Source organism: Thamnophis sirtalis, unplaced genomic scaffold (genome assembly GCF_051295495.1).
Source record: "Thamnophis sirtalis isolate CommonGarterSnake01/CBP01778 unplaced genomic scaffold, rThaSir2_p1.2 scaffold_1, whole genome shotgun sequence".
In the NCBI taxonomy this organism is placed as follows: Eukaryota; Metazoa; Chordata; class Lepidosauria; order Squamata; family Natricidae; genus Thamnophis; species Thamnophis sirtalis.
In genome coordinates this window covers 165,801,099-165,825,873 of record NW_028261381.1, presented here as the reverse complement: position 1 = coordinate 165,825,873, position 24,775 = coordinate 165,801,099, and the positions used below count along the sequence as shown (strand labels likewise).

The 24,775-nt window shown below is 42.6% G+C and overlaps 1 protein-coding gene and 1 long non-coding RNA gene across 7 annotated transcripts in view; both read right to left on the bottom strand.

Moving 5' to 3' along the window:
* Positions 1-4,047: 4,047 nt before the first annotated feature.
* LOC148049822 (uncharacterized) lies at positions 4,048-9,865 on the bottom strand. Its single transcript, XR_015695203.1, has 3 exons — positions 9,725-9,865; positions 7,685-7,824; positions 4,048-4,207 (listed from the first exon to the last, which is right to left on the bottom strand). It is a non-coding gene; the product is annotated as an uncharacterized LOC148049822 (long non-coding RNA).
* A 9,427-nt stretch (positions 9,866-19,292) lies between these two features.
* TCF3 (transcription factor 3) overlaps positions 19,293-24,775 on the bottom strand; it is a 133,597-nt gene continuing 128,114 nt past the window's right edge. For 3 of the 6 annotated variants that reach the window (XM_087702757.1, XM_087702772.1, XM_087702766.1), the window contains exons 19-20: positions 22,915-23,059; positions 19,293-19,926 (exon numbers count right to left, since the gene is read on the bottom strand). In XM_087702757.1, coding sequence (XP_087558883.1) covers positions 22,917-23,059 — 143 coding nt within the window. In that variant the 3' untranslated portion in view covers positions 19,293-19,926; positions 22,915-22,916. Of the gene's footprint in view, positions 19,927-22,914; positions 23,060-23,752; positions 23,980-24,775 lie in introns of all 6 variants that reach the window. The other 3 variants (XM_087702798.1, XM_087702782.1, XM_087702791.1) reach the window with 2 other exon arrangements.

Below are 24,775 nucleotides of genomic sequence, written 5' to 3'. Positions count from 1 at the left end.
AATTTCAGAAAATTCCCAACTCCCTGCTGCCATCTGCAGGTTATTCAAACGTTTGCACTCCATAGCCGGGAGTTTTAATACTGGGAAAACCAGTATTAGAAAACTCTTTCAGTATTCCGCCAGCAGCCGTTTTTTTTTTGATAAAAGCATCTTGTCTGCACAAGCCTAGACTCCAGAACAGATTGGCTCTCTCTCAAATGTAGCAGCTGCTAAGGTGGGAATAGGGAGCTCCATCTGAAAGATCTGTTTGGAGGCCTAGTGAGTTCTCCTTCAGGTAGGAGCAGCATTCCTTCAAATATTCAGGTCTCCAGTCTTTTAAGGCTTTAAATTATGCCTGGCAAGTGCAGATCTTTCAATGTCCACATCACGTGGTACTTTGCACCAGTTAATTGGCTGCTGCCAGTTGTAGCTTCTGAATTAGGTTTCAAGCATGACCCTCCATTGTAGTAATCAAGATAATTTTTAAAAAGAAAATTCCTTAGCTCATACGGACAGGATGACATTGTACCCTCTTACAACTGGAAGCTCAGGTGAAAGGATGCAAGACGTTAGCCATCCGCTGTGATACAAATTTGATCAACATTGTGAATCCAAATCCTAACATTTCAATTAGCATAGTTTGCATTGCTTTATGATGATGTGCCTTCAAGTTGGTATCAACACATATTCTCCATGATGATTTGCCCCAGGTAAGTTTTCCAAAGGTGCACTCATTGCTACCCTATATCAGCCCATCCACCTTGCTGATCATCTTTTTCTCTTCCCGTCCCCCTTTCTCAGCATTAAAGCTGACCTAGAGAGCTGAGCCTTCACTTAATGTGTCTGATATGGGATAATTTGAGACTGGTCAACTGTGCCTTTAGCGAGAATTATAGGTTGATTTGTTCACTGGTCCATTGGTGTTTTCTTGGCTATCCACAGTATTCTCAGGAGTTTGATTCTCTAACACCAAAATTCGAAGTTGTCAATATTCTCCCATCACCTTTTGAAGCTTTATAGGATTACAAAAAAAAAATCCTACCTAATAGATTTAGCAGATCAATGGGGGAGTGAAACAATTTTTAAGTTGCTTGAATAGGCAATGAAGAATTGGATACAACCTAAAATACCTATGCCTTTACTATCTGTTCTCTTTTACCCTTTCTACTGACTTAATGATTTGAATAACTATACAAAAATAATTTTGAAGCAAGAAAATGGCACTCTTCATTTGCAGTTTTTACTTGTATTTTAACAAATGCAATTGGTAAAAATAAATTACTATAAATATTTTAATTACCGGTATTGGTGGGATTGGTGGCTTGGTGGGCATGACAGGGGAAGGATACTGTAAAATCCCCATTTGCTCCTGATCAGCTGAGACTTGGGAGGCAGAGAATAGATGGGGACGGGCCAGTCACCTGTTGTATGAACTACTCAAAATTTACGCTACTGATCCTCCAGAACTGGTCAGAACCTGAATACCACCTCTGATTTTAATTGCTGTAGCTACTGTTAGTTTCACAGAATGCTGAGAAAACTTTTTCTGATATTTCTTAATCTCAAATGGTATATACTGCTAACACACTCATACTGCATAAAAGAAGTAAACCACAATATTTAAAATATTAAGACTACCATGTGAGTACAAATTAGTATGAGGTACTTAACAAAACTATGGTTCCAGCAAATGCTATCAGCACCTAGAAAAGGTGACTTTCTCAGTATTTCATACAATGTGTTTCTGCCTTTGTTCCAAGGAAATTATAAAAAGATTTTACTCCTTTTTATTCCTGCTTTATTTTGTGCTTTAGCACATGAAAAAGTTTTGGAAGCTCTCTTGATTAGAAAATCATTTTGACCGGATTCATATAAAATTGAATAGCTTATGAATTTAGACAAGAATTCACTACTATGGAAATTATGGAAACTAAACATGTTTTATCCAATTTTATTATTTTTTAAAAATATTTAATGTTTTTGCAAATTTTTGTACATTTCAATGTATTTTGACCACTCTCGTGCAAGTTTGATCTTATTTTTTACAAGCAGTGGTCAAAACAATAAATAATTTGGTACAAATTAGCTGATGGTCATTTTCTTCAATTATTAAGAATTTTAGATAAAGATTAAACTGATGATCCCCCTCAGAAGTCTGATTTTTGCTGGCTTTTATTAGTGAATAAAAATGCATTACTAAAGACATTACGGTACTTATTTTCTCCAAATTTGCATAGTGATGATAAGTAGTGTTTGTGCTGATATTTGTAATCAGTTACTACATACTGGCTTAGAACTAAATGTCAGAATAATTTTGCCTATTTAAAATCCACCTCAAAGAACATTTATAGTTTTGGGTACTGAAAGTTTTTAGAGGAAGCCAGCAGGCTGAACAGAAGCAAGCAACAGAAATTAGTTGCTTTCCAATTTGGATCACTTCACCAACCTGTTGTGTATCATCAGCAGAATACTGCTATTGCTGTCCCTCTTCCTTTTCACAGAATTCAAGAACAGTTTGTATTGGTAAATTATTTACTTTCAATAGAAAGGGAAAAGCCCGTAGAGATATTAGGAGCCCTGGTGGTACATGATTATGATAGTGGTGCACTGTAACAGGATACAAGCCCTGGTGGTACAGTGGTTAAGTGCAGCATTGCACACAAACTCTGCCCACAGCCCGGAGTTTGATCCTGACGGGGTAAAATGAGGACTCAGATTGTTGGGGACAATATACAAATAATGCTTCTATACATTGTAAACCATCCAGATAGCGCTGTGGAGCAGTGTATAAGCCTAAATGTTATTGCTATGTTTGTTGGGCTTACAAGGCAGGTTCAAGTTAATGTTATCTTAGCTTAACGTTAGCTTATATATCTGGGCTTACAATCTGGAAGCTGCCCTATCCAAACAATCTGCAGAAATATTTGTCAGAAGATGTTTCAACATCCAGCGCTAAGCAAGGTCTCTAAAGTTCTTAAAAGGGAATCTGGAAGTTACAGTCTAACATGGAAGGAGGAAGAACTGAGAAGGGATGTAATGCAGCGGTGGACTGCTGGGGGTTTGCGTGATTCTCTAGGTAGGATTCTGCCTTCTGCCCAGTTTGGCGAACCACCAAGTGCCACCCCTGGCTGGCCATGCCTGCCCCTCCCAGGAGTCTCCACACGGCCCGTTCATCATGCCCGATAACTGCAGGCCCCATACGGAGGTTCGGGGAGAGGGTGGGGAATGGGCCTATCGGAGGTTCCGGAAGTCCAGAAAAGGGCCTGTTTCTGGCTTCCGGAGACCAGGGGAAGCAGTTTTTTTTTTTATAGCAATAGCAGTAGACTTATATACCGCTTCATAGGCCTTTCAGGCCTCTCTAAGCGGTTTACAGAGAGTCAGCATATTGCCCCCAACAATCTGGGTCCTCATTTTACCCACCTCGGAAGGATGGAAGGCTGAGTCAACCCTGAGCCAGTGAGATTTGAACCGCTGACCTGCTGATCTAGCAGTAGCCTGCAGTGCTGCATTTAACCACTGTGCCACCTTGGCTCTTGCTCCAGAGCCTAGGGAGGGTGAAAAATGGGCCTACCGGAGGTTCTGGAAATGGGCCTGTTTCTGGCCTCTGGAGTCCGGGGGAAGCAGTTTTTGCCCTGCCAGAGGCTCAAAAAAAGCATCCGGAGCCTGGGAAGGGTGAAAAATGCCCCCCCCACCCTGCGGTGCAGGAGGCTGTCTAGGCCACGCCCACCCAGCAATGAGGCAGCAAACTTGCTGCAATTTTTGAAGCCCAACCCTGATATGTTGATTGGAAAACAATGTATTACACAGGAAGTGCCATGATGTAGAATAGCTAATTTTTCCCAACAATTATGCTAGAAGGAAAACCAGGCATGAGTTTTTCTGGGATTCAAACTCACAGGCATAAATACTTTTCTACTACAAAACAACCAAGATAGGTAAAGTGAACATTGACGTAATGCCTGTATATCTGTGCAATATGAAGCAAATTTTTAAAAATATATATTTGGTTGCATTAATTCATACAATAAATACCCCCAGAGGGAAAAAGAAAATACATTGCTGTGTCGACCCCGTGAGCTCAGACATTTATTGGTTACATAGGACAATTAAGTGGCAAGTGCTCGTTGAGGAGGAAATGAAGCTGCTGTGCACTTTCATGGAAGGTGACATCAGAGACTTAGATCAGGAACATCAGAGAAGCAGCTTCCCCAAGTCAAGGTAGCCTGGCCTGCAGGAGGAGGAGAAGGGAGTAGTAGAAAGGTAGTGAGTGCTGGATAAATGCAAATTGATGGGGGGGAAAAGAAACACAGAATGCCGATGTTAAATAGCTATGAATGGATGAATGTAAAGAGAATAAATGAGAACTGAATCATAGAACAAATATGCAAAACTAAACTGGGTTGAAAGGAAGGTGGACATTGAGAAAGTCTTGGAGGGAAAGAAAGATCCTTAAAAAAGAGACGATTACCTATAATTTAACAAATAAAAGACAACGTACAAGGCAGGGGTGGGTTTCAACCGGTTCGCGGCGGTCCCTGCGAACTGGTTGGTCGGCGAACCCGGAAGTAAGTAACTTCCGGGAATGGCGAAGGGCGCGCCCACGGTCCTTACCCGGTTTTGACGAGTTCTGCGCTTCCACGCATGCGTAGGACGCATACAGCGCCTGCGCGATCCTCCAGGAGCAGCTGGAGCGTCGCGCAGACACTAGTACGCATGCATGCACCGCGCGCGTGTACGAGGACGCCACCGGCCCCGTTCCAACCGAACTGGTTGGAACGGGGCGAGAAACCCACCCCTGGTACAAGGCAATATTTTTGGCACTGAGATACCCGTATATAGAAGTAAGGATGGTTAGCAAAGACAAAGGTTTTGAAATACAGTGAATAGTACTGTGGCAAACTGGATTTGGCCTTCTTTTTCTAAGTTCAGACTTTATTTTGCTTACTACAAGCGGCTGTCGATTTATGATCATAATTGAACCCCACAATTATAAATCATAATGGTTGTAAAACAAATCACCATGTGACCAGACCTGATTTACAACTTTTTTTTTTGCAGTGGTCATAAAGTGAATACCGGAGTCACTAAACGAATGCTGCGATCGTTAAGCAAACCCATTTTTATTAATGGAGTGGGTTTTTTTGCCAGAAAGAGACGCTGGTTTCCGGCCAAAATGTTGTAAATTTCAATTATGTGATGATGGGGCATTGCAAATGACAATAAATGCAAAGTCAGTTGCTAAGCGCCCAAAATGGGGTCGGCTCATGTAATCTTGGAAGGGGAGACAGATGGAGGAATTTTGAATCTGGATCGTAAGTAACTTTTCAGAGTCTCTCATAATTTCAAACCGCAGCTAAATGACGTTTGCCGTTATGACAGACCCTGAAAAAGCTACTTACCCATCCTTACTTCTGTCATAAGTCAAGACTCTCCACTTCCGAGTCCTGCATAACCTTGCTTCACCTTTAAGGTAATAAGAGTAAAGGACATGTGTATATGTCTTATACAAAAGTTAAAACTCAAAATGTCTTGCCCTGTTTTATCTTGATACTCCACAGGAAGAAATCTTTTCTGGGATGGGAGTGCCATGCAGTGATGCAAGCACATTCTTTGCTTGCAGAAGATCCATTCTTGGTGTCTGCCAGTTTTAAAAAGAGAATCTAGCAAGCAGTGAATAATATCCTATATTCTTGAAAGATTGGCAGAATTGCTGCCTGTCAAAGCAAAAATTATGGAGCAAAATGGATGAACTGTTTAACTGAGAAAAGGTTTTTTTTTTTAAATGTTCATAATATATCCTTTTACTCATTCCATTCCAAAGTTAAATTTATTTACGTATATTAATCAATCACCCTCCTCCCAAAACACTGGGTGGTTTACAGTAGTAAAAACAAAAATAGAAATTAATAAGACTCTGTCTTTTGATAACCAACACATACAAAAAAAACCAAAAACCCAGCAACCTCATCACTTCTCATATAACCAATAATAAGAATCATACTCAAAAGCTTAGTGTTCACAGCCCTGCACAAGATCAATAAGAAGGTGTACCTAAATGGACTCCAGAGAATGATAAGAGGACAGGAAGGCCTGGAGAAATGTTGTCCATGGGGTTACGATGGGTCGGACACGACTTTGCCACTAACAACCACCTCTAGAGGCAGCATGGTGGAGGCCATTACCCCAGACTGCCTTTGGACTCATGTCTCCTTAATTTTTCATAAGGATGGGACACTACATTCACCACATAACTCAAAAGTTTGTCTTGCTAGATTGTGGATTCTCAAATGCAGAAGTGCTTTGAGAAGGAAGTTGGCAATATCATGTCTAACCTGCGTCATATTACCTATCCAGACCCTATTTCTGACAACAGACATCAAGAGCACAACTCATGCAAGTGGCTTGGACAAAAGCCAGCATCTCAGTCATCTTAATCTTTCTCATCACTTGGCTCCTAACTCAGGGGTCCCCAACCCTCAGGCTGCGCCCCACTACCGGGCCATGTGAGTGGTTGACCCATGAACTTGCGCGCACACACTTGACTTGCGTGAATGGTAGGCCTTCATGCGCATGTGTGCGGAGCTCAAGTTGTGTCAGTGGCAGGCTGCCATGCATGCTGGTCCACTATTTGTGCGGGCTGATTTCTCTCCTCCCCCCCAGGACCACCAAGCTATAAAGGTTGGGGACTGCTGTCCTAATTGGCTATGATAAAGATTGGATATGCTTCCTTCTATAAAGATGGAAACACAAATGGCTGAAAGTGGGATACTAATGCAGAAATCCCAGGGATTAAAAGTCTGTTTTAAAAGAAAATTAATAACAAGGGTGAGAAGCATTCAAATAAAGCCTACAGAAAAGAGGTGTTTGTGATATGGGGGAAAAGGAAGCCCACAAGATAAGTAGAGGAACACAGAGAAGAACTGAGAGAGCTAAGCAGGTACATACGAAATATTTTCTATGTTTGTTGACTGTGGAGGAGATGCACGAAAGTTTATTTGTGACTGACTGACACACTTTCTATAGCATGTAAAGAAAGATGTTGTACTTGTTTTAAATTAAAAATTAAATTTTTTTTAAATAAAAAAAAAGAAGAAAGTTATGCATGCTTCTGGTTGCAGGAATTCATAGCAATATTCATACGTTTAGTGATTAAGGATTCAAAAAAAAATAATCTTGACGGCCTTCCTATCAAGACAAAAAGTTATGCTTGCCAAGAGGTGTGTGGTTTTTCAACTACTGGACCTTGGAGCTCTTCTTCATGTCAAAATTTGAAGCTGGGAGGGGTACAGACAATCCTCGATTTACAGCTTTTCATTTAGTGACCACTCAAAGTTGCAATGGCACTGAAAAAAGTGACTGTTTTTCACACTTAAGACCATTACAACATAGTCATGGGATCAAAATTTGGATGCTTGGCAACTGGCATGTGTTTATGACAGTTGCAATGTCCCAGGGTCATGTGATCGATCTCCTTTTGCGACCTTCTCACAAGCAAAGCCAGATTCACTTAACAGCCGTGTTACTAACTTAAAAAGTGCAGCGATTCATTTAACAACTGGCAAGAAAGGTTGTAAAATGGGGCAAAATAACTGTCTTGCTTAGCAATGAAAATTTGAGGACTACCTGCATACAATACTTTTTGGGGAGAAGGAAGCCAGGAGGGCATACTTTTAAAAAGGGAAGCCTCACACATCGCAAGCCTTACCTAATAGCACAAGTTTTGCTCACTCATCATTCTTAAACTTGCCGTTGATCCATGGCACATAACCAAAGATCACCTTCCAGTCTGTGAGCCACACACCTCCTATGACGACGCTGGTGGCCCAGAGCGAATATACACCCTTCCTGCAATAGGGAGAAAATGAGTAACTTGAACAACAGTATTTTTAGTTCTAGAATATTTCTTGTTATGAAAACTTTCACATTTGAGGGGTCTTTTTCGCAGAGAGCTTTCAATCACTTGCCATGAACCCTAAAGATCAGCTACAGATGCACCTTGTGAAACTGCAAACAGGCCATTTCGAAATACTGTTTTCTTCTTCTCATGTTAAAAGGTAAATGTAAATGTTCCCCTTGTATGATAGTCATTACCGACTCTAGGGGGGCGGTGCTCATTGTAGTTTCAAAGCTGAAGAGCCAGCGCTGTCCGAAGATGTCTCGTGGTCATGTGGCCGGCAGGACTAAATGCCCAAGGCTCATGGAGCACTGTTACCTTCCCACCAAAGCTGGTTCCTATTTTTCTACTTGCATTTTTACGTGCTTTTGAATGGCTAAGTTGGAAGAAGCTGGGACAAGTAACGGGAGCTCACTCCGTTAAGCAGCGCTAGGGATTCGAACCGCCGAACTCCCAACCTTTCTGATCAACAAGCTCAGCGTCTTAGACACTGAGTCCCTCTTCTCATGTTAGGCGTGGTTTTTAATTTAAGTATCTTTTTAAAAATAAAATTTATGTCAGCTGTTTAGGAATGAAGATTGGTGTGGCTTTTGTCTGGAAGAGATTCAGCGTTTCATTGTTCTCATATGAATCCTAAATACAGGTCAGGAAACCAGCTCGGAAAGGACATGGTGAAATGGACAGACTCTAGGTTGACAAACTCATGAGAAAAGGTTTCATACTCTCCCTTTATTTATTAACCTACATGTCAAATACTAATTAAGGAAAGCTGAATTGGAAAAAGCTGAGCGTGATTTTAAAATTGGAGAAACAAACAGGACAGTCTATGGAGATTCTCAGTCATTCAGGTCATGGTTGTCCCAAAGGTGCTTTTTCAAGAGGCAACTGGACTGTTTTTTCTTTTGAAGACGTTTCGCTTCTCATCCCCAAAGTTTCTTCAGCTCAGAGCTCAGAAAAACCAGGAAGTCCAGTTGCCTCCTGAAAAAGCACCTTTGGAACCAACAGGACAGTCCTTTATAATACCGTAAGCTTACAGTATTATAAAGTTGTCCTTTATTATTTGGAAATGAAGGAATGTCAATAAAGATTAGGCCTTTATTTCAGAAAGCTGTCTTTTATTAGAATACGGCATATTCTAATAAAAGACAGCTTTCTGAAATAAAGGCCTACTCTTTATTGACATTCCTTTATTTCCAAAGAATAAAGGACAACTTTATAAAGTTATTCTTAGTTTTGCTAGTGGGTTTTTTTTTAGTAACAAAGGAGATATTGTCATTGTAGTTTTATTCGACCGTTCTTCAATTTTAAGGGTTTTATTCTTAGGATTTTCCAAATGAAACGATGCAGGGGTTAAGTCTTGAGAATATTGCTTTACGTTTGCATTCTTAAAACATTAATTTATGGCAGAGGTCTTCAAACTTGGCAACTTTACGACTTGTGGAGACTTGTGGACTTCAACTCCCAGAATTCTCCAGACAGTTTTGCTGTCTGGAGAATTCTGGGAGTTGAAGTCCAAAAGTCTTAAAGTTGCTAAGTTTGGGGACCTATGGCTTTGGGGGGAGAGGATGGGGGGGGATGAAGCCACCCTTCCTCAACTTGTTATACCCCACGTCCGTATCCTCATATCCCAGTTCTCATAACTAGGATAACGTGGTCAAAATGGCTCGAAACCCTGGGCTATGTAGTTCCCCCCCCCCCCACCCTCGCACGCCTGCAGGGCAAAACAAGGACAGGCGCTGGGAAATAAGAGGGCTGGGGTGGGATTTATCGCCAGAGCCACGAGCGCCCTTTCAAGAGAGACCCCCTTTCCCAGCACACGAAGCCGCACAGCCGCCCCCCAGCCCGACTCACTGCTTGCGTAGATGTTCCAACAAGCTGGGCTTCAGCCCCAAAAGCTTCATGCCCGCCATGAAGGTCGCCTGTCCGGCTCGCCCGCGCCCAGCGCCTCTCCGCTCGTCCCCCGGGGCGCATGCGCAGCGTCGTTACAGCTACTCGCCGGTCTATAGACCTAGGATAAAGCATAGAACGCAGCGCTCATTTTTCAGCAGGAATGTGGGAAAACATTTTTCTCTAGTGTGGAGTCGACAGCAGTAATTGTTTCTCTAAAGGAAAACTCGGTGAAATAGCAGAACACACAGAGCAGAAGATGTTGGATAACCGTTTGTCTGAAGTGGTGTAGGGTTTCCTGCCTAAGCAGTGGGTTGGACTAGAAGACCTCCAAGGTCCCTTCCAACTCTGTTATTCTACTCTATACAGATGGAGAAAGCTACGGTAGGCAAGTGCGTGCAGGGAACTTACAACAGTTCATTTAGTGACCGTTTCATGTTACGACAGCACTGAAAAAAGGGTCTTCGGGTTGTTTTTCACACTTAACGACTATTGCAGCCTCTTCATGGTCATGTGATCAAAATCCAGACGCTTGGTAATGGATTCACATTTATGACACTTGCAACATCTTGGGGTCATGTGATCCCCTTTTGTGACCTTCTGACAAGCAAAATCAGTGAGGAAGCCAGATTCACTGAATGACCCATTGTTAACTTAACAACTGCAGTCATTCCCTGAACAATTGTGGCAAGAAAGGTCGTAAAATCACTTAACAACTGTCTCACTAAGCAACAGAAATTTTGGGCTCAATTGTAGTCATAAGTCGAGGACTACCTGTATCTCTTTCTGTGGTTTTTGATTGGTTGTTTCCAAAATTTCCCTCTGTGGTCTGTGAACTGGTCCTGCTAATGAAACAGTGGTATATGTGTGTGTGTCTTAAGATTGGTTGGGACTCCTACAGTACAAAACAATCGCCTTGCTTGCTCGGTTCCAGGCAAATTGTATTACTAACTAGAGCAGGGGTAGTCAACCTTTTTATACCTACCGCCCACTTTTGTACCTCTGTTAGTAGTAAAATTTTCTAACCGCCCACCGGTTCCATATTAATGGTGATTTATAAAGTAGGGAAGTAATTTTACTTTATAAAATTTATAAAGCAGAGTTATAGCAAACCCCTACCGCCCACCATGAAAGCTGGAACGCCCACTAGTGGGTGGTAGGGACCAGGTTGACTACCACTGAACTAGAGCATACAAAACCTGTGCCAGACCAATTCTCGAATACAGCTCATCTGCCTGGAATCCACACTGTATATTGGACATTAATACGATTGTGCGGGTCCAGAGGTATTTCACGGGAAGAGTCCTTCACTCCTCTGCTCACAACAGAATCCCTGATGCCACCAGGCTCGAAAATCTGGGCTTGGACAACCTGGAACTACGCTGCCTACGGTCTGACCTAAGTGTAGTACACAAAATTGTCTGCTACAACGTCTTACCTGTCAACGACTTCGTCAGCTTCAACCTCAATAATACTCAGGCAAACAATAGATACAAACTCAAGGTAAACTGCTCCAAACTCGATTGCAGAAAATATGACTTCAGCAACAGAGTGGTCAACGCCTGGAAGGCTCTACCTGACTCTGTTGCTACCTCCTCAAACCCCCATCACTTTAACCTTAAACTGTCTAGGGTGGACCTCACCCCATTCCTAAGAGGTCTGTAAAGGGGGTGGTGGTGCATAAGCGCACCAGCGTGCCTAACGTCCCTGTCCTACTGTCCCCATTTACTTGTACTCATTTCCTTTGTTCATGTCCATGTTCATACTTAATACCTGCTATCTTGTACATGTTTGAGAAAATAAATAAATAAATAAATAAATAAATAAATAAATATTTAAACTACTTTTTTCAACCTTGCATCTTGAAATGTCTGCAGTCCAGAATTCCCCAGCCAGTTTTGCTGGGAATTCTGGGAATTGAAGTCCACACATCTTCAAGTTCCTGAAGTTGAGAAACACTACTTTCTAATCATCCACCGAATAGAAAAATACGTCTTGTAAATTCTACACATACACAACAAAACCCACACAGCTCCACAAGAATTAAATGGTCTGAAATCGTAAAGGCGTCAACCCTCTGAGCTATTTTGCCTTGGCAGACCCAATAGCTCGTTTAAAAAAGCGCTCGTCAATCTGAATAGTTAGCTGACTTGCGAGTCTATACAAAGGTCTATGGTTCAATGTTATCCCGCTTTCCCCGCCTTCTTTGTGACGCAATACAGTGCGCGGCGCTCGCGAGGAACCAACTCAAGGACCCTACAAGGTTGTACTGTATTTGAGTGGAAAAGGAGCATTGGGTGTCTCTTGCAGTGCCTTGTAAACATGTGCATTCAAAATAATAAATACTGAAGTGGGTTCCGTTCTGAAATTCAGTCTTTTGCAGCAAGGGACATTTTGGTCACAATTGCAAATAGGATTACATTTAACGGATAGGGACTGGACTGAACTTTGTTTAAAAGCGTTCAAACCTTACAACCCCCCCCCCCCAACCCACTTCCCCAATGCAAACTCTGCTTAGGGTTCAAATTGCATCACCACAATGAAAATCTTAGCCCAAGGTCTTTTTTTTTTAAGGAGGAAAGATGGTGACTACATGTCCTTTGGGCAAGCCAACCTTTTCCCAGGTGCTGTTTTCAAGATGCTTGGATGGAATGATAAGTTGCTCTAATGCTTTTGGAGAACATCTTTCTCCTTCTGTTGGAAGAACATCCTTCTGGGTTCAGTTCCAAGTGGGGGGAAAGACACTGGAAACATGGAGGCTGCTTGGAAAGATGGTTTAATGGTGGACAGGATCACATGGCTTGAGTTCCTGAACAGAAAAGGGCAAGAGATGCTTGATAATCCCTGTTTTATGCCCCCTCTGGGGCTCCAACTCTGTTTCCTATTCCTGTGTAAGAAACGTATTCTGACTGGTTGCTGTCAGAGGTCATAGCTAGCTCTGTAGGTTGTGTGCTAAGTTTGGTTGAACTTGGTGGGTAGTGCAATGAGATGAGGTAGATCTTGGCTATGTAGAATAGGCTGGCTCAGGCCTTAATGGCCCATTGTCAAAGGTGGGGGAAGCTATTAAGAGTGAGTCTGTTTCCTGCCTAAAAGATGTTTCTCTGGCTCAGGCCTTAATGATCCATTGACAAAGGTGGGGGGGGGGCACAGAATTTCTGCCTCTCTTAGTTTCTACTTCTCTTTTTAGGGGAAATATTCTGCCTTTTTAAATATTTCCTAAAATATTTCATTATATAGGAGAGGGGTGGGTTTTAACTTCCTACCCTTCTATCCTGGCCACTTTTTACAGAGTCATGATTGAAAGCAATTTAACAAACTATATCACAGTTTGGTTTGGTGCAGCAGCACCTCAGATAGAAAGTCCATACAGAGAGTGGTAAGGACAGCCGAGAAGATTATAGGAAGCTCCCTATATCTTGTTCAGAATACTGCTTATAAGCGTTGTGCTTAGAGCTCAAAACCTTGTTAGAGATCCCACATACCCACTCCACAGTCTTTTTTCTGTTGCTCTCCTCTGGGAGGAGGTTTTGAAGCATTTCTAGCAGGACTACCAGATTCTATAACAGCTTTGTTTCCTATGCCATCCGTCTGGTAAACTTGCAAGATTTCGTTTCTCTCACCACGTACATGTATACAACCAAACTAGACAGTGATGTTTCTCTGTATCTCATGATATATGTGGGTATGTGCATATTTATTTTATTTTATTTATTTTGTCAGGTTTATGTAGTGTATACCAAAGGTGGGGACCCTTTGAGAGCTGTATGCAACAAATTTTCATTTTAATGGATGCCGATTAGTGTACATTCAAAGTGATAATAAAATTATTTTAAGTCTAAGTCTAACTTTGGAATTACTCAAGAGGCTTGAGCTTGGAATGTATGTAACTGATAATAGCAAATGGCATTAGTTGAGGATGCATATTGTTTCTCAATCCATTATATTCTCTATATAAGTTAAGCAGATATATAGCCTGTTTTTTATTGAACACAACAATTGGAAAAGAATGGAACAAACTGTGGGAATCGTTCCTATCACCCATCTCCTCCCACTTATGACGTATGACTGTAACTTTGTTGCTTATATCCTTACGATTTATATTGATTGTTCCCTAATATGATTTGATTGCTTATTTGTACCCTATGACTATCATTGTGTTGTATGTTATGATACCTGATGAATGTATCTTTTATGTATACTGAGAGCATAGGCACCAAAGACAAATTCCTTGTGTGTCCAATCCAGTGGTGGGTTTCAAAAATTTTTGGAACCTCTTCTGTAGGTGTGGCCTGCTTCCCGGGTCCACTGGTGGAACCTCTTCTAACCGGTTTGGTAGATTTGACGAACCGATTCTACCGAATAGGTGCGAACTGGTAGGAACCCACCTCTGGTCCAATTACACTTGGCCAATAAAGAATTCTATTCTATTCTATTCTAAATAAACATTGGAAGTTAAAACTTAATACTTTGAAAGAAACAGGTGATATATCTGTATTACTAAAATAAAGAACATAGAAGAGCTCATTACGAAAGAAAAAGTGGAAAGTGGAAACTCTATAGATTAATACTGAATATACTGAATACAGAAAAGAAAAATCAACCTGCATACTTTATGAACTTGCAATTGTCAGTAAAAAAGATGAAAAATAGCTCTATGTCCATAAAATAGACATGGCATTGAAGTTAACACTAGGGAAAAGACAGTGACCAACATAGACAAGATAGTGAAGAATAAGACCATTTCCATTACACTCAAGATAATACTGCTAGTTAAAGTAACAATCTTTCTGGTGGCACAGTGAAAACAAGATCCCGAGAAAGTGCAAGGGAAAAGTAATAGATGCTTCTGAACTTTATTTGTACAGCCCAGAAATCAAAGCAATAGATCAGGAGTATCAAACTGGAGGCCTGCGGGTCAGATGTGTCACGGCATTCAGGCCACACCCACCCTAGCTCCATGAAGGGGGGAATACGTCACATGACGGCAACGTTTAACACCTGTGCAATAGATGTCAAACAAATCAACCCAGAGTTCTCACTTGAGGCCCAAATGGATCAGGTTCAAATTATCCTACCTCAGAAACATGATACAAAGACCAATGTTGGGGAAAGGTTGACCTTGAAGAGCATCTGGAAGCCTCAATTGGTACAACATGCCCCAGTGCAGGCAATTATGTGTACCCCTAGAACTGTACATATCATATCTCTGCTCCACATTGGTTGGCATTCTTCTCGGTTCAATTTATGTTGCTGGTTATGACTTTTGAAGGCTTACATGGCAGGGGGCCAAGTTATTCATTCACTATCTCATTATTAGATCCAACAGAAATGGCATGTTATGGATTCCATCTACTAAGGAGTTTTATCTGCCAGGATTCAGGAGAGCATTTTTTTTTGCAGTGGTACCTGCTGTTTGGAACATCATCCCTTCCTATCAAGGTGATAGGTTGTCCTGAACCCTTATGACTTTCCAGAAATTCTTTAAAATGTGGCTTTTGCAGGAAACCTGGGGATCTTCTAGAAGGACATACTTTGTGAAGAAGTTGCATTGTTCATGTTTTGGAATGCAATCTTCTGTGCTTTTTTGTTACATTTGTAAACTAAGCAAATCTTGTATTTTAATGTTTTTAAAATGTTTTTGTTATTTTTGTCTGTGCCACTCAGTCACATATGTGAGATTGTTGGCTCCATAAATTTAATAAATACACATTTTTTTAAAAAGTGCCAATTTTAACAGCAATGTGATTTTTGTCTGATGCAGAAATGGGAACTCCAGTTTCAGATTTTATTTTTGACAATAACAGTGCAGTCTTGGTCATATTTCTTCCACGATTGTTTTTCTCCTATAAAAAATGCACCTTCATTTGGGTCTGGGTTATGACTTAAGCAGCATGGTTTACAGGAAAAAGAAAAAGCAGAAATAATGTTCCAGTTGCAACATCAAAAATCTCAAAATTCAATCTAGCAAGTGATGGAAACAAAAAGACCAGCAGAAGCAATTTTTAGTACAAGGTAAAACCTTTATTACAACTTTTTTTTTTCATTGATAGGTATACAACATCTGAAAGACAGATCTGGGGAGAGGGGAAAAGGTAATATTGTTATAAAATGTCACATTTATTGCTACATTACTGTTATATACAGGACAGTTCTCAAAATTCTACTTTTAAAAAAGTTAAGGATTATTTAAAAATTCCAAATAATCCAGCCAGCTGTTTTTTTTTCTTGACACTTGTATAAAATTATTATATATATATTTTTAAAAAATGAACACAATCCATATCTTGAGGCACTCAGAAACACAACTTTAACCCCGTGCTCCCCATCCCAGTAATTCTGAATCAGTCCAAAAAAAGTATTTTTTAAACTATCTTGCCCTTTTCCCTCCCCCCAATACTTTTCTTCCTTTTTCTCTTTTTTTTTATTGGTGTTAGGCATATATATATATATTTTATTTATTTATACTATATATATATATATATCTTTAAAAACTATAATGTGTATCTGATTTAATAACAAGGATCTCAGCCAGTTAAATACAGCTGGATTTTTACACATAGGCAGCAAACACCAAGACTCCAACCTACATACAGTTAGATAAAACTTAAGTCCACCAAAAGACTTAAGTTAGTCCATTCATTTCCATAAGACATTGCCATGATTAAACTGTATCTGGCTTGAGGCAGCCCTCCCAAAGCAAAACAAATCATTTTTTTTAATATAAAAAAGCCGTAATAACAAAAAAAAAACAACCCACTCTACAAGGACTGAAAGTTACACAGCCTTCCCCCACCCCTTCTAGAAAAATATATCTTAAATGGGAATCAAGTTACATTTTGTTCTCTGCATTGCTTGAAACCCTATTTTTGTTAACAAAACATGTTACATTTTCCCATGACAACTTGATTCTTTTTCTGCTTGTCCCTTTTTGTCTCCTGAAACCCACATTTCCCTCCCCACCCCACCCCATGAAAAATAAATATCCCAAGAGACTTTGGGACACATCTATATTACAAACCTCAACTGGTTTCAAACCCGTTTCTGTCTACAGCAGCTCCGACATACAGGAGCTCTGCAAAAGGTAGCCTTAAGAAGAGAGTCCCATTGGGAAGGCGCAGACATTCGTGAAGGAAGAGCTCTTAACGCAGTTATCAACCTGCAGGATTCCTCAGGGTTTCTCAACCTTGGCAACTTTTAAGACGGGTGGACTTCAACTCCCAGAATTCCTCAGCCCGCTGTCTGAGGAATTCTGGGAGTTGAAGTCCGACCCGTCTTAAAGTTTCTAAAGACAGTCAAACTGATCTGAAACTAGCTTAGCGCTTGTAGTGTAGACATACCTTGGAAAGGTGCTTCCCTTTCAACAGAAATACCTTTAAGCAATCAAAACAAAACAAAAAAACCATAATTAAAGGAGAAGCTGGTTTCATGCTGGTGGACTAGAAAGAGATTTGGGGAGATCTGGCACTGGAAGGACTCTGCCACTCTTTCTGCTTTGCAGAATCACATCGCCACAGCGGTGGTAGGAAATCTGGTTTAGATTGCGCATGCCATTCTGCTCCCTCACTCCACGCAAAGCCATTCGAACCCAGCGACAACCCGATATCCTGGTTTCCAACTTTGCCCATGGAACAGAGAGAAGGAAGAGAGGGAAAGTCAAGAGACTCTCTGGAGGACCTCGGCCCACATTTCTTCTCCTATCTTCTTGAGAACTTTCCTCCTATTTCCACTTTTTGCTGCGCTCCCGTCGTCAGAAAAACAGGAATTCTGCAATTCAGTCAAAGCAGATGACACAACGGAAGAGACCATGCCAGTTTGACTTGGCTGGCGTGTCCTTTGTCATCAAAAGGTACAGTGTCTGGTCTTTTTTCCCCCCTTTCTTTACAGAGAGGTCAAGGCAGACATTTTGCAGAAAAAGTCCATCCCCACGGAGCCCTTTATGATAAAACGTCTCTCGCACGGTTTCTCAACCTCAGCCACTTGAAGATAGGTGGACTTCAACTCCCAGAATCTGGGAGTTGAAGTCCACCTATCTCTTGAGTTGTTGAGATCGAGAAATACTGCATTTAGAAGAAAGCGAAGTGGTTGTGGGGTTACCACAAACTATCCAGCAGATGCTGCATCCTTTTCTCCAACCATAAAAAAGTGACATGCGGCGAGAACAGTCGCAGCTCACATTTTTGAGACTGCTGCATGCCCTTCAGCTGGCTCCAAATGCCTAGCAACCCAAGACCATGTTTAGTTACAGTCGGCTGTCCTACAGAAGAATGTAGGTCTTCAAAGATCTTCGGCCAATGGGCCACAGGATACCTTTCTTCCTCCCCAGGGGTGAAGCAACCTTACAGGGGATTGGAGTTCTCTGGCATCAGGGAGACAATCAATATTCTCCTTCTCTGTCCATGAAAAAAAAGGGGGGGAGGATCTCCCACGAGAGCACACGGGGGAATCGGGGGGGAAAAGGTGGCGCTACCTCACCAGCATTTTCTGCAGAAATGCAACAGTGATGGCAGCAAGCACGTTCTGAGACGTTCTGTGGAGCATTGTCACGCTGGGTAGGAGATGCGTCTTCTTTGGTGTGTGCATTTGTTTCACAACAGCGACTTGGATTCTGGACGCCACTCTCTCTGGCGCTATATATACATACATATATATATATAAATACATATACATATATATCTCCATTTATTTATTTTTTGCTGGGTGAGGCTTTCTTGTTCCTTTTCTCCCACGAGATCTTTGTTCGGATTGTTAGGATCTTTCGCTCCCTTTTGTTCCACGTCAGTTTGCACCAGTGCTTTTTAAAAAAGGCAAGTGGTTTTCCATTTCCTAGGCAGAGCTAGAGGGGGCAGAGTTAAACGCGTCATCAGCTCAGAGTTGTTACGTTCCCAGAAACAGTCCAAGTCCAGCCCTCGCACCCCCCCCTCCCCTGAATTCCGTTGACCCTTTATCTGGTCCTGGTTTCGGGTCTGAACTTTAATCAACAAGATTCTTGTGTGTAGGCTCGAGCAAGGAATCCTTCTGAATTGCGACTAAACGTACGGTCCTGATTCGTTGTGCCCGATACAGAGGCTGCCACCCAACTCAAAGCCATGTTTTCCAACCAATGTTCAGAAATGCCGTGTGCCATTCTTTGTCTTTTTAATGCTTTTGTTAGAAGGGATTGGAAATACTTTGAGTGGCAGGGACGATGGGAGAGGGCCAGACCAAACAGAAAGCTTCCAAGAATTGCAACTGGTTGCATCCTTTGGGTGAAAGACATAAGCCACAACGACACAAAGACTAGCAGCTGATGGAGTCATTCCCCCTCCAACCCTCCCATGTTCCAAGCGACAAAAAGGAGCTGAGCTGATATTCAGTATTTTCTCCTCCCTCTCTTTCTCTCTTAATTATAAAAGCTACTAGCATTAGGGAAGATTTTATTAACCCGCTCGCTAAATGCACGTGACTTTCTCAGAGCCAAAATGCGAATCTCTCTTGTACCAATCTCTTCTTTTGTTTTTCTTTTTTTTTTCCTTTTTAAAAAACATCCAGTCTCTTAATACAAACTTTTAATATTTCTGGTTGATCTTATTTAAAAAATAATATGCAACATTAACTATAGAAACAGCAGCAGAAAAAGGCATGGGGAATCATCAAGTCTTTTTCTCTCTTTCTCTCTCTCTCTCTCTCTTTTTACATTTTTTTTTGTTGTTGCTTACAAAACAGAGATGCAAAAGAAGCTTTAAAAAACAAAAAAAAGGCATTACTATGTTTGTTCTACATTAAAAAAATTATTGTAACTAATGTTCTTTTTTAAAAAAAAAAAGAAAAAAAAGAAACAAACGCATAGGCACAATTTCTTCTGCTGGCCTTTTGTGAACACAAGCCACTTATAGTCTCCCCCCACCTCCCACTGAAGGATATGCATTAAGAGTTCCAGAATATACAGTTAAGGCAATCTTTGCTGTTGGGTGTTTTGTGTTTTGTGTTTTGGATAAAGTTGTTGCTTTTTCCTTTCTGGTGGAGGGAAATAAAAGTTCCTTCGAGCACACTGAATTTCCATTGCCATGTCAGTATTTCAACAAGACTGCAGTTTCTGGCGTGGACACCCAGCAGGGGTGTGAAAATGATCCAGTCCTCACTTCTTCCTACAGACATCTGCTTCCAGGTCAAGGGGGGAAAAAAATCACCTGTAAAGAAATCAGAGGAAAAGGTATAGAAAGCTTGATGTTCTGCACAGATCTCTTTCTAAGAAACAGCAACACCAGCTACAGGTAATCCTTGAGTTAGGACTACAATGGAACCCAAATTATTTGTTCCTAAGTGAAACATCTGCTACCGTATTTTTCGGAGTATAAGACGCACCCAGGTTTTGAAGAGGCAATTTAAAAAAAAAAAAGTTTTTGCACTCTGCAAACCTCCCAAAAACAGCGTTTTTCGCGAAAACGGGCCCATTTTTTCCCCCTCAAAAAAAGAGAGGGCATGGATAGCCTTTAGGAGGCTCCTGGTGGGTGGGGGCAAAAATGAGCAAAAATCGGTCCGTTTTTCACTCATTTCTGCCCCAGGAGCTCTCTGAAAGCCTCCTAAAAGCTATGCATGGCCATTTTTGTGAAGGGGGCGGGGTTTCAGGAGGCAAAAAAAAATGCTGTATTCAGTGTATAAGACGGACCCAGATTTTCAGCCTCTTTTTTGAGCGGAAAAAGATGCGTCTCATATTCCGAAAAATATGGTAAGTGAATTTTGTCCCATTTTATGACCTTTCTTGCCACAGTTCTTAAGCGAATCACTGCAGCTGTTAAGTTAGTAACATGGTTGTGAAGGGAATCTGCCTTCCCCATTGACTTTGCTTGTAAGAAAGTCACGAAAGGATCACATGACCCCGGGACACTGCAACCGTCATAAATATGAGTCAATTGCCAAGCATCCGAATTTTGTGACTGTTGGGGATACTGCAACAGTCATAAGTGTGAAAAACGGTCATAACACACATTTTTTCAGGGCTGTTGTAACTTTCGAAATGGACTGTTGTAAGTTGAGGACTACCTGTAATTTATTTATTTTTGTTTTACTTATTTGTGTCCCTTTTTTATTTTTACAAATAACTCAAGGCAACAAATGCGCATCCCTCCTCTTATTTGCACCACGAGAACAATCCTGGGAGGTCTGTTGGGCTGAGAGACAGAGAGCGCGACTGGCTTAAAATCACCTAGTTGGATTCCATGCCTAAGGTGGGACTAGAACTCACAGTCTCCTGGTGATTGGCCCCAAGTCTGTGATGGCGAACCTATGGCACACGCAGAGCCCTCTCTGTGAGCACGGACATCGTCGCCAGCTGCTCTTCCAAGTTCCATCACACATTTGCACACCGGACAGCTGCTCTGTTCTGGGTTCCAGTGTGCACGCGCATGCTCCAGTTCCGGCACTCCGTGCCGAAAAGGTTAGCCATCACTGTCCTAGACCCTGCCAGCCGGAATTCCTTCACCTATGGCTGTGATGGCGAACCTATGGCACGCATGCCACAGGTGGCACATGGAGGCCATATTTGCTGGCACGACAGCCGTCAGCTCCGGCGCGCATGCGCACACCGGCCAGCTGATTTTTGGCCTTCCAGAGGGCCAAGGGAGGCTGTTTTTGCCCTCCCCGGCCTTCAAGAAAGTCTCCGGAGCCTGGGGAGGGCAAAAATGTCCCCTCCATGGGGTCAGGGCAGGGGTCGCGCACGCATGTACAGGTGGGCGTGGTGCATTGACTTGTGGGTGTGGCCACGCGTGCGGGTGCAATAGCATGTAAGAGATGCTATTAAGAGCCAAGGTGGCGCAGTGGTTAAATGCAGCACTGCAGGCTACTGCTAGATCAGCAGTTCAGCGGTTCAAATCTCACCGGCTCAGGGTTGACTCAGCCTTCCATCCTTCCGAGGTGGGTAAAATGAGGACCCAGATTGTTGGGGGCAATATGCTGACTCTCTGTAAACCGCTTAGAGAGGGCTGAAAGCCCTATGAAGCGGTATATAAGTCTACTGCTATTGCTATATTGCTATGTACGCACACAATTTTGGCACGCCTTTACAAAAAGGTTCACCATCCCTGACCTAAGGGGTCCATAGCATGCCTCCTCTGCCAGCCTGGGTGGGGCAGGCCAGTCCCATTGAGGTAAGATGGTTCCTCAGATAACCTGGGGGAATGCATATGGGCATTCCTTTCACGAACAGCTACTCATGGTCTGATCCCTAATTGAGGGAGGAGGAAGAAGAGGCTAAAACACACCAGGAATTTCTGCTATTGGACATCATTTCAATCCACAGAGAGAGGCTTTCCTCCAGGGAGGATGGAACTGCAGAAATCTAAGCCAGCAGGACCACCAAGTCCACGGGATGACCTTGCCAGGTTCTCTCAGCCCTAGTCGCCTCACAGCAATTGGAAAGCTTTACTTCTCTTTGAACATTTACAGCCTGCTTTTTTGTAGGGAAGTTTTTGAAAAGGCATCTTAAAGTTGCCAAGGTTAGGAAACACGGGTTTAAATCACATTAAAACAGAAGTTGTCCCCTAGGAATTAAAAAGAGAGACAGTTTGCTACAGTAGTTAAGGCACCAGGCCATAAAGCAGGAGAATGTGCGTTGAAGTCTCATTTCAGACATAAAAACCAGCTGGGTGACTTTGGGCCGATCACCAAGAAACTCTGAATTCTAGTCTCACCTTAGGCATGCTTAGGCATGAAAGTTGGCCAGGTGACTTTGGGCCAATCACCAAGAGACTCTGAATTCTAGTCCCACCTTAGGCATGAAAGCTGGCTGGGTGACTTTGGGCCAATCACCAAGAGACTCTGAATTCTAGTCCCGCCTTAAGCATGAAAGCTGGCTGGATGCCTTTGGCCCAATCACCACGACTCTGCATTCTAGTCCCACCTTAGGCATGAAAGTTGGCTAGGTGACTTTGGGCCAATCACCAAGAGACTCTGAATTCTAGTCCCGCCTTAAGCATGAAAGCTGGCTGGGTGACTTTGGGCCAATCACCAAGAGACTCTGAATTCTAGTCCCACCTTAGGCATGAAAACCAGCTGGATGACTTAGAGTCACTTGTAACAAGACAGGTGGCAAATAAATATTCATTGATTGATTGATTGATTCATAAAGCTGCATACTCCATTTTCAGGGAAAGTCCCATCCCAGTCCCAGCAGAAAGTACCTTTACATATGTCCCACGGGGTTGTGCCCATCTCCTAATCCTGCATGAGATGCCGAAAGTGCCATTTGGGGATCACCCACCACGCCAGACACTTTCTCCTCTTCACGACGTTTCAAGCAAGCTGCTTTAGGGTTCAGATTGCGTTCTGGGAGAAAAGAGAAGAAAAAAACACGCGCCATGGGAAGGAGGAGAAAACCTAGACGGGGGTAAAATATCTTGCAATGAACAAGGTCTTTCTGCTGTCCTCCCCAAGAAGCATAGGAATAGAAAAACAGAGGCTGAACATACATGCTGCTCAAGGGAGAGAAAGGATCCCAGCAAGGGAAACAGCAGGGTTTGGGAAAGCTGCAGTAAGGCTGCCGCTACTAGATTTTGACTGCTATGGAGGCAGATGGTCACTAGATGGCAGCAAAGAGAAACCAGACAATTCTCACCCTTTGCTGCCACCTAGTGCTCAGCCAGTCTCTAAGCAGGCAACCGCTTACTCTGGATAGCAAGTTCAACAGGCTATGCTTAAGACATATGCATACTCCCACCTCTGAAGAGTCATGGGCTGTTTAGCCTTCATTCTAGACACAGAATGATCCTCAGCCCTTTGAGGATCATTTCCGCAGTGGTCCACGTGCAGCCGACAAAGCAATAAAGCAAAGCAAAACCTAAAAAGAAGACGTTGCAACTGAAACCATTCCGCTTAGCGCCCCGAGCAAAGGACGGAAGGGACAGGCATAGAAGACACTCATGCGAAGAAGGGCACGTGGGGGGACATCCCGGAAAGAGACAGCCTCCCACCCATGCAAGAGAATGACCTCAGGGTGGTGGGGCACCCCTAGTGCCGTACCTCGTACTTGCTGTTCCAAGCCTAGAATGACTTGTACTGCTTGCTGAAGGATGATGAGTTTGGTCTGTGCTTTGTCTGTTTTTAAGTGCATCTGGCACATGCGTCCCAGCTCTTTAAAGGCCTCGTTAATGTCCCGTACGCGCACCCTCTCCCTTGCATTATTGGCCATCCGCCTCTCCCGGTCCCTCAGATCTTTGTCCTCCAGGGATAGCGCCTCATCCGTACTGCTGGGTTCACACAGCACCACAGGGGTTAGTCAGGGAGCAAAATGTGACTTGGGAATCGGGGTGGGGGAGAGAGAGGGAGGGACGGTGCCAAGGTGTGGTGGAAAAATGTCCACGGGAGGCCACTAGAAGCCAAGACAGGGCCAGGCCAATTGATCATAGGGAAACCCTCGAATCTGCGCCATAGAGATAAGAAGCTGCCAAGGACTCTGGGGCAGGAGTAAATTCCTCTGCCCTTTATTTCCTAGTCGGTCTATTTAAAGAAACAGAAGACTTTTACATGCGAATCAATCCCTTCTTTCATCGGATGAAATGCTCAACGCTAAAGCGAGGACTCTCCTTTGCAAGTCGAGAGAATCACGGTTTGAGGACAACAAAGCCACCAGTAATGCAAAAGTGGGAACTTCATCTCCCTCCCCCAAAGATTGGCTGAACAACAGATTCCCCACTGCTATAGTAAAGATTTAAGCCTTACATATTAGGAATCTGTATTGTTGTAATTCCTCCCCCCCCCATCACCAAAAATAAAAACAGCAGTCTATGATGCCACTTGAACACCAGTAGCCCTCAAAGGAATAAAAATAAATACCAAGAAACAGTGCACAAAGGTTGCCCCAGCCCATCCAATATCTCCTCAGTAAACTGACCCTCACACAGGTAGTCCTCGACTTACGACTGATCGATGTTAACAACCAACCTGAAAAAGGGGAACCTACGACCTAAATCTGACGTTCCAACAGTCAGGCCATTTGCAAGGTCTTGTGGTCACACGACTGCCTTCTATGATGGTTTTGCCCCA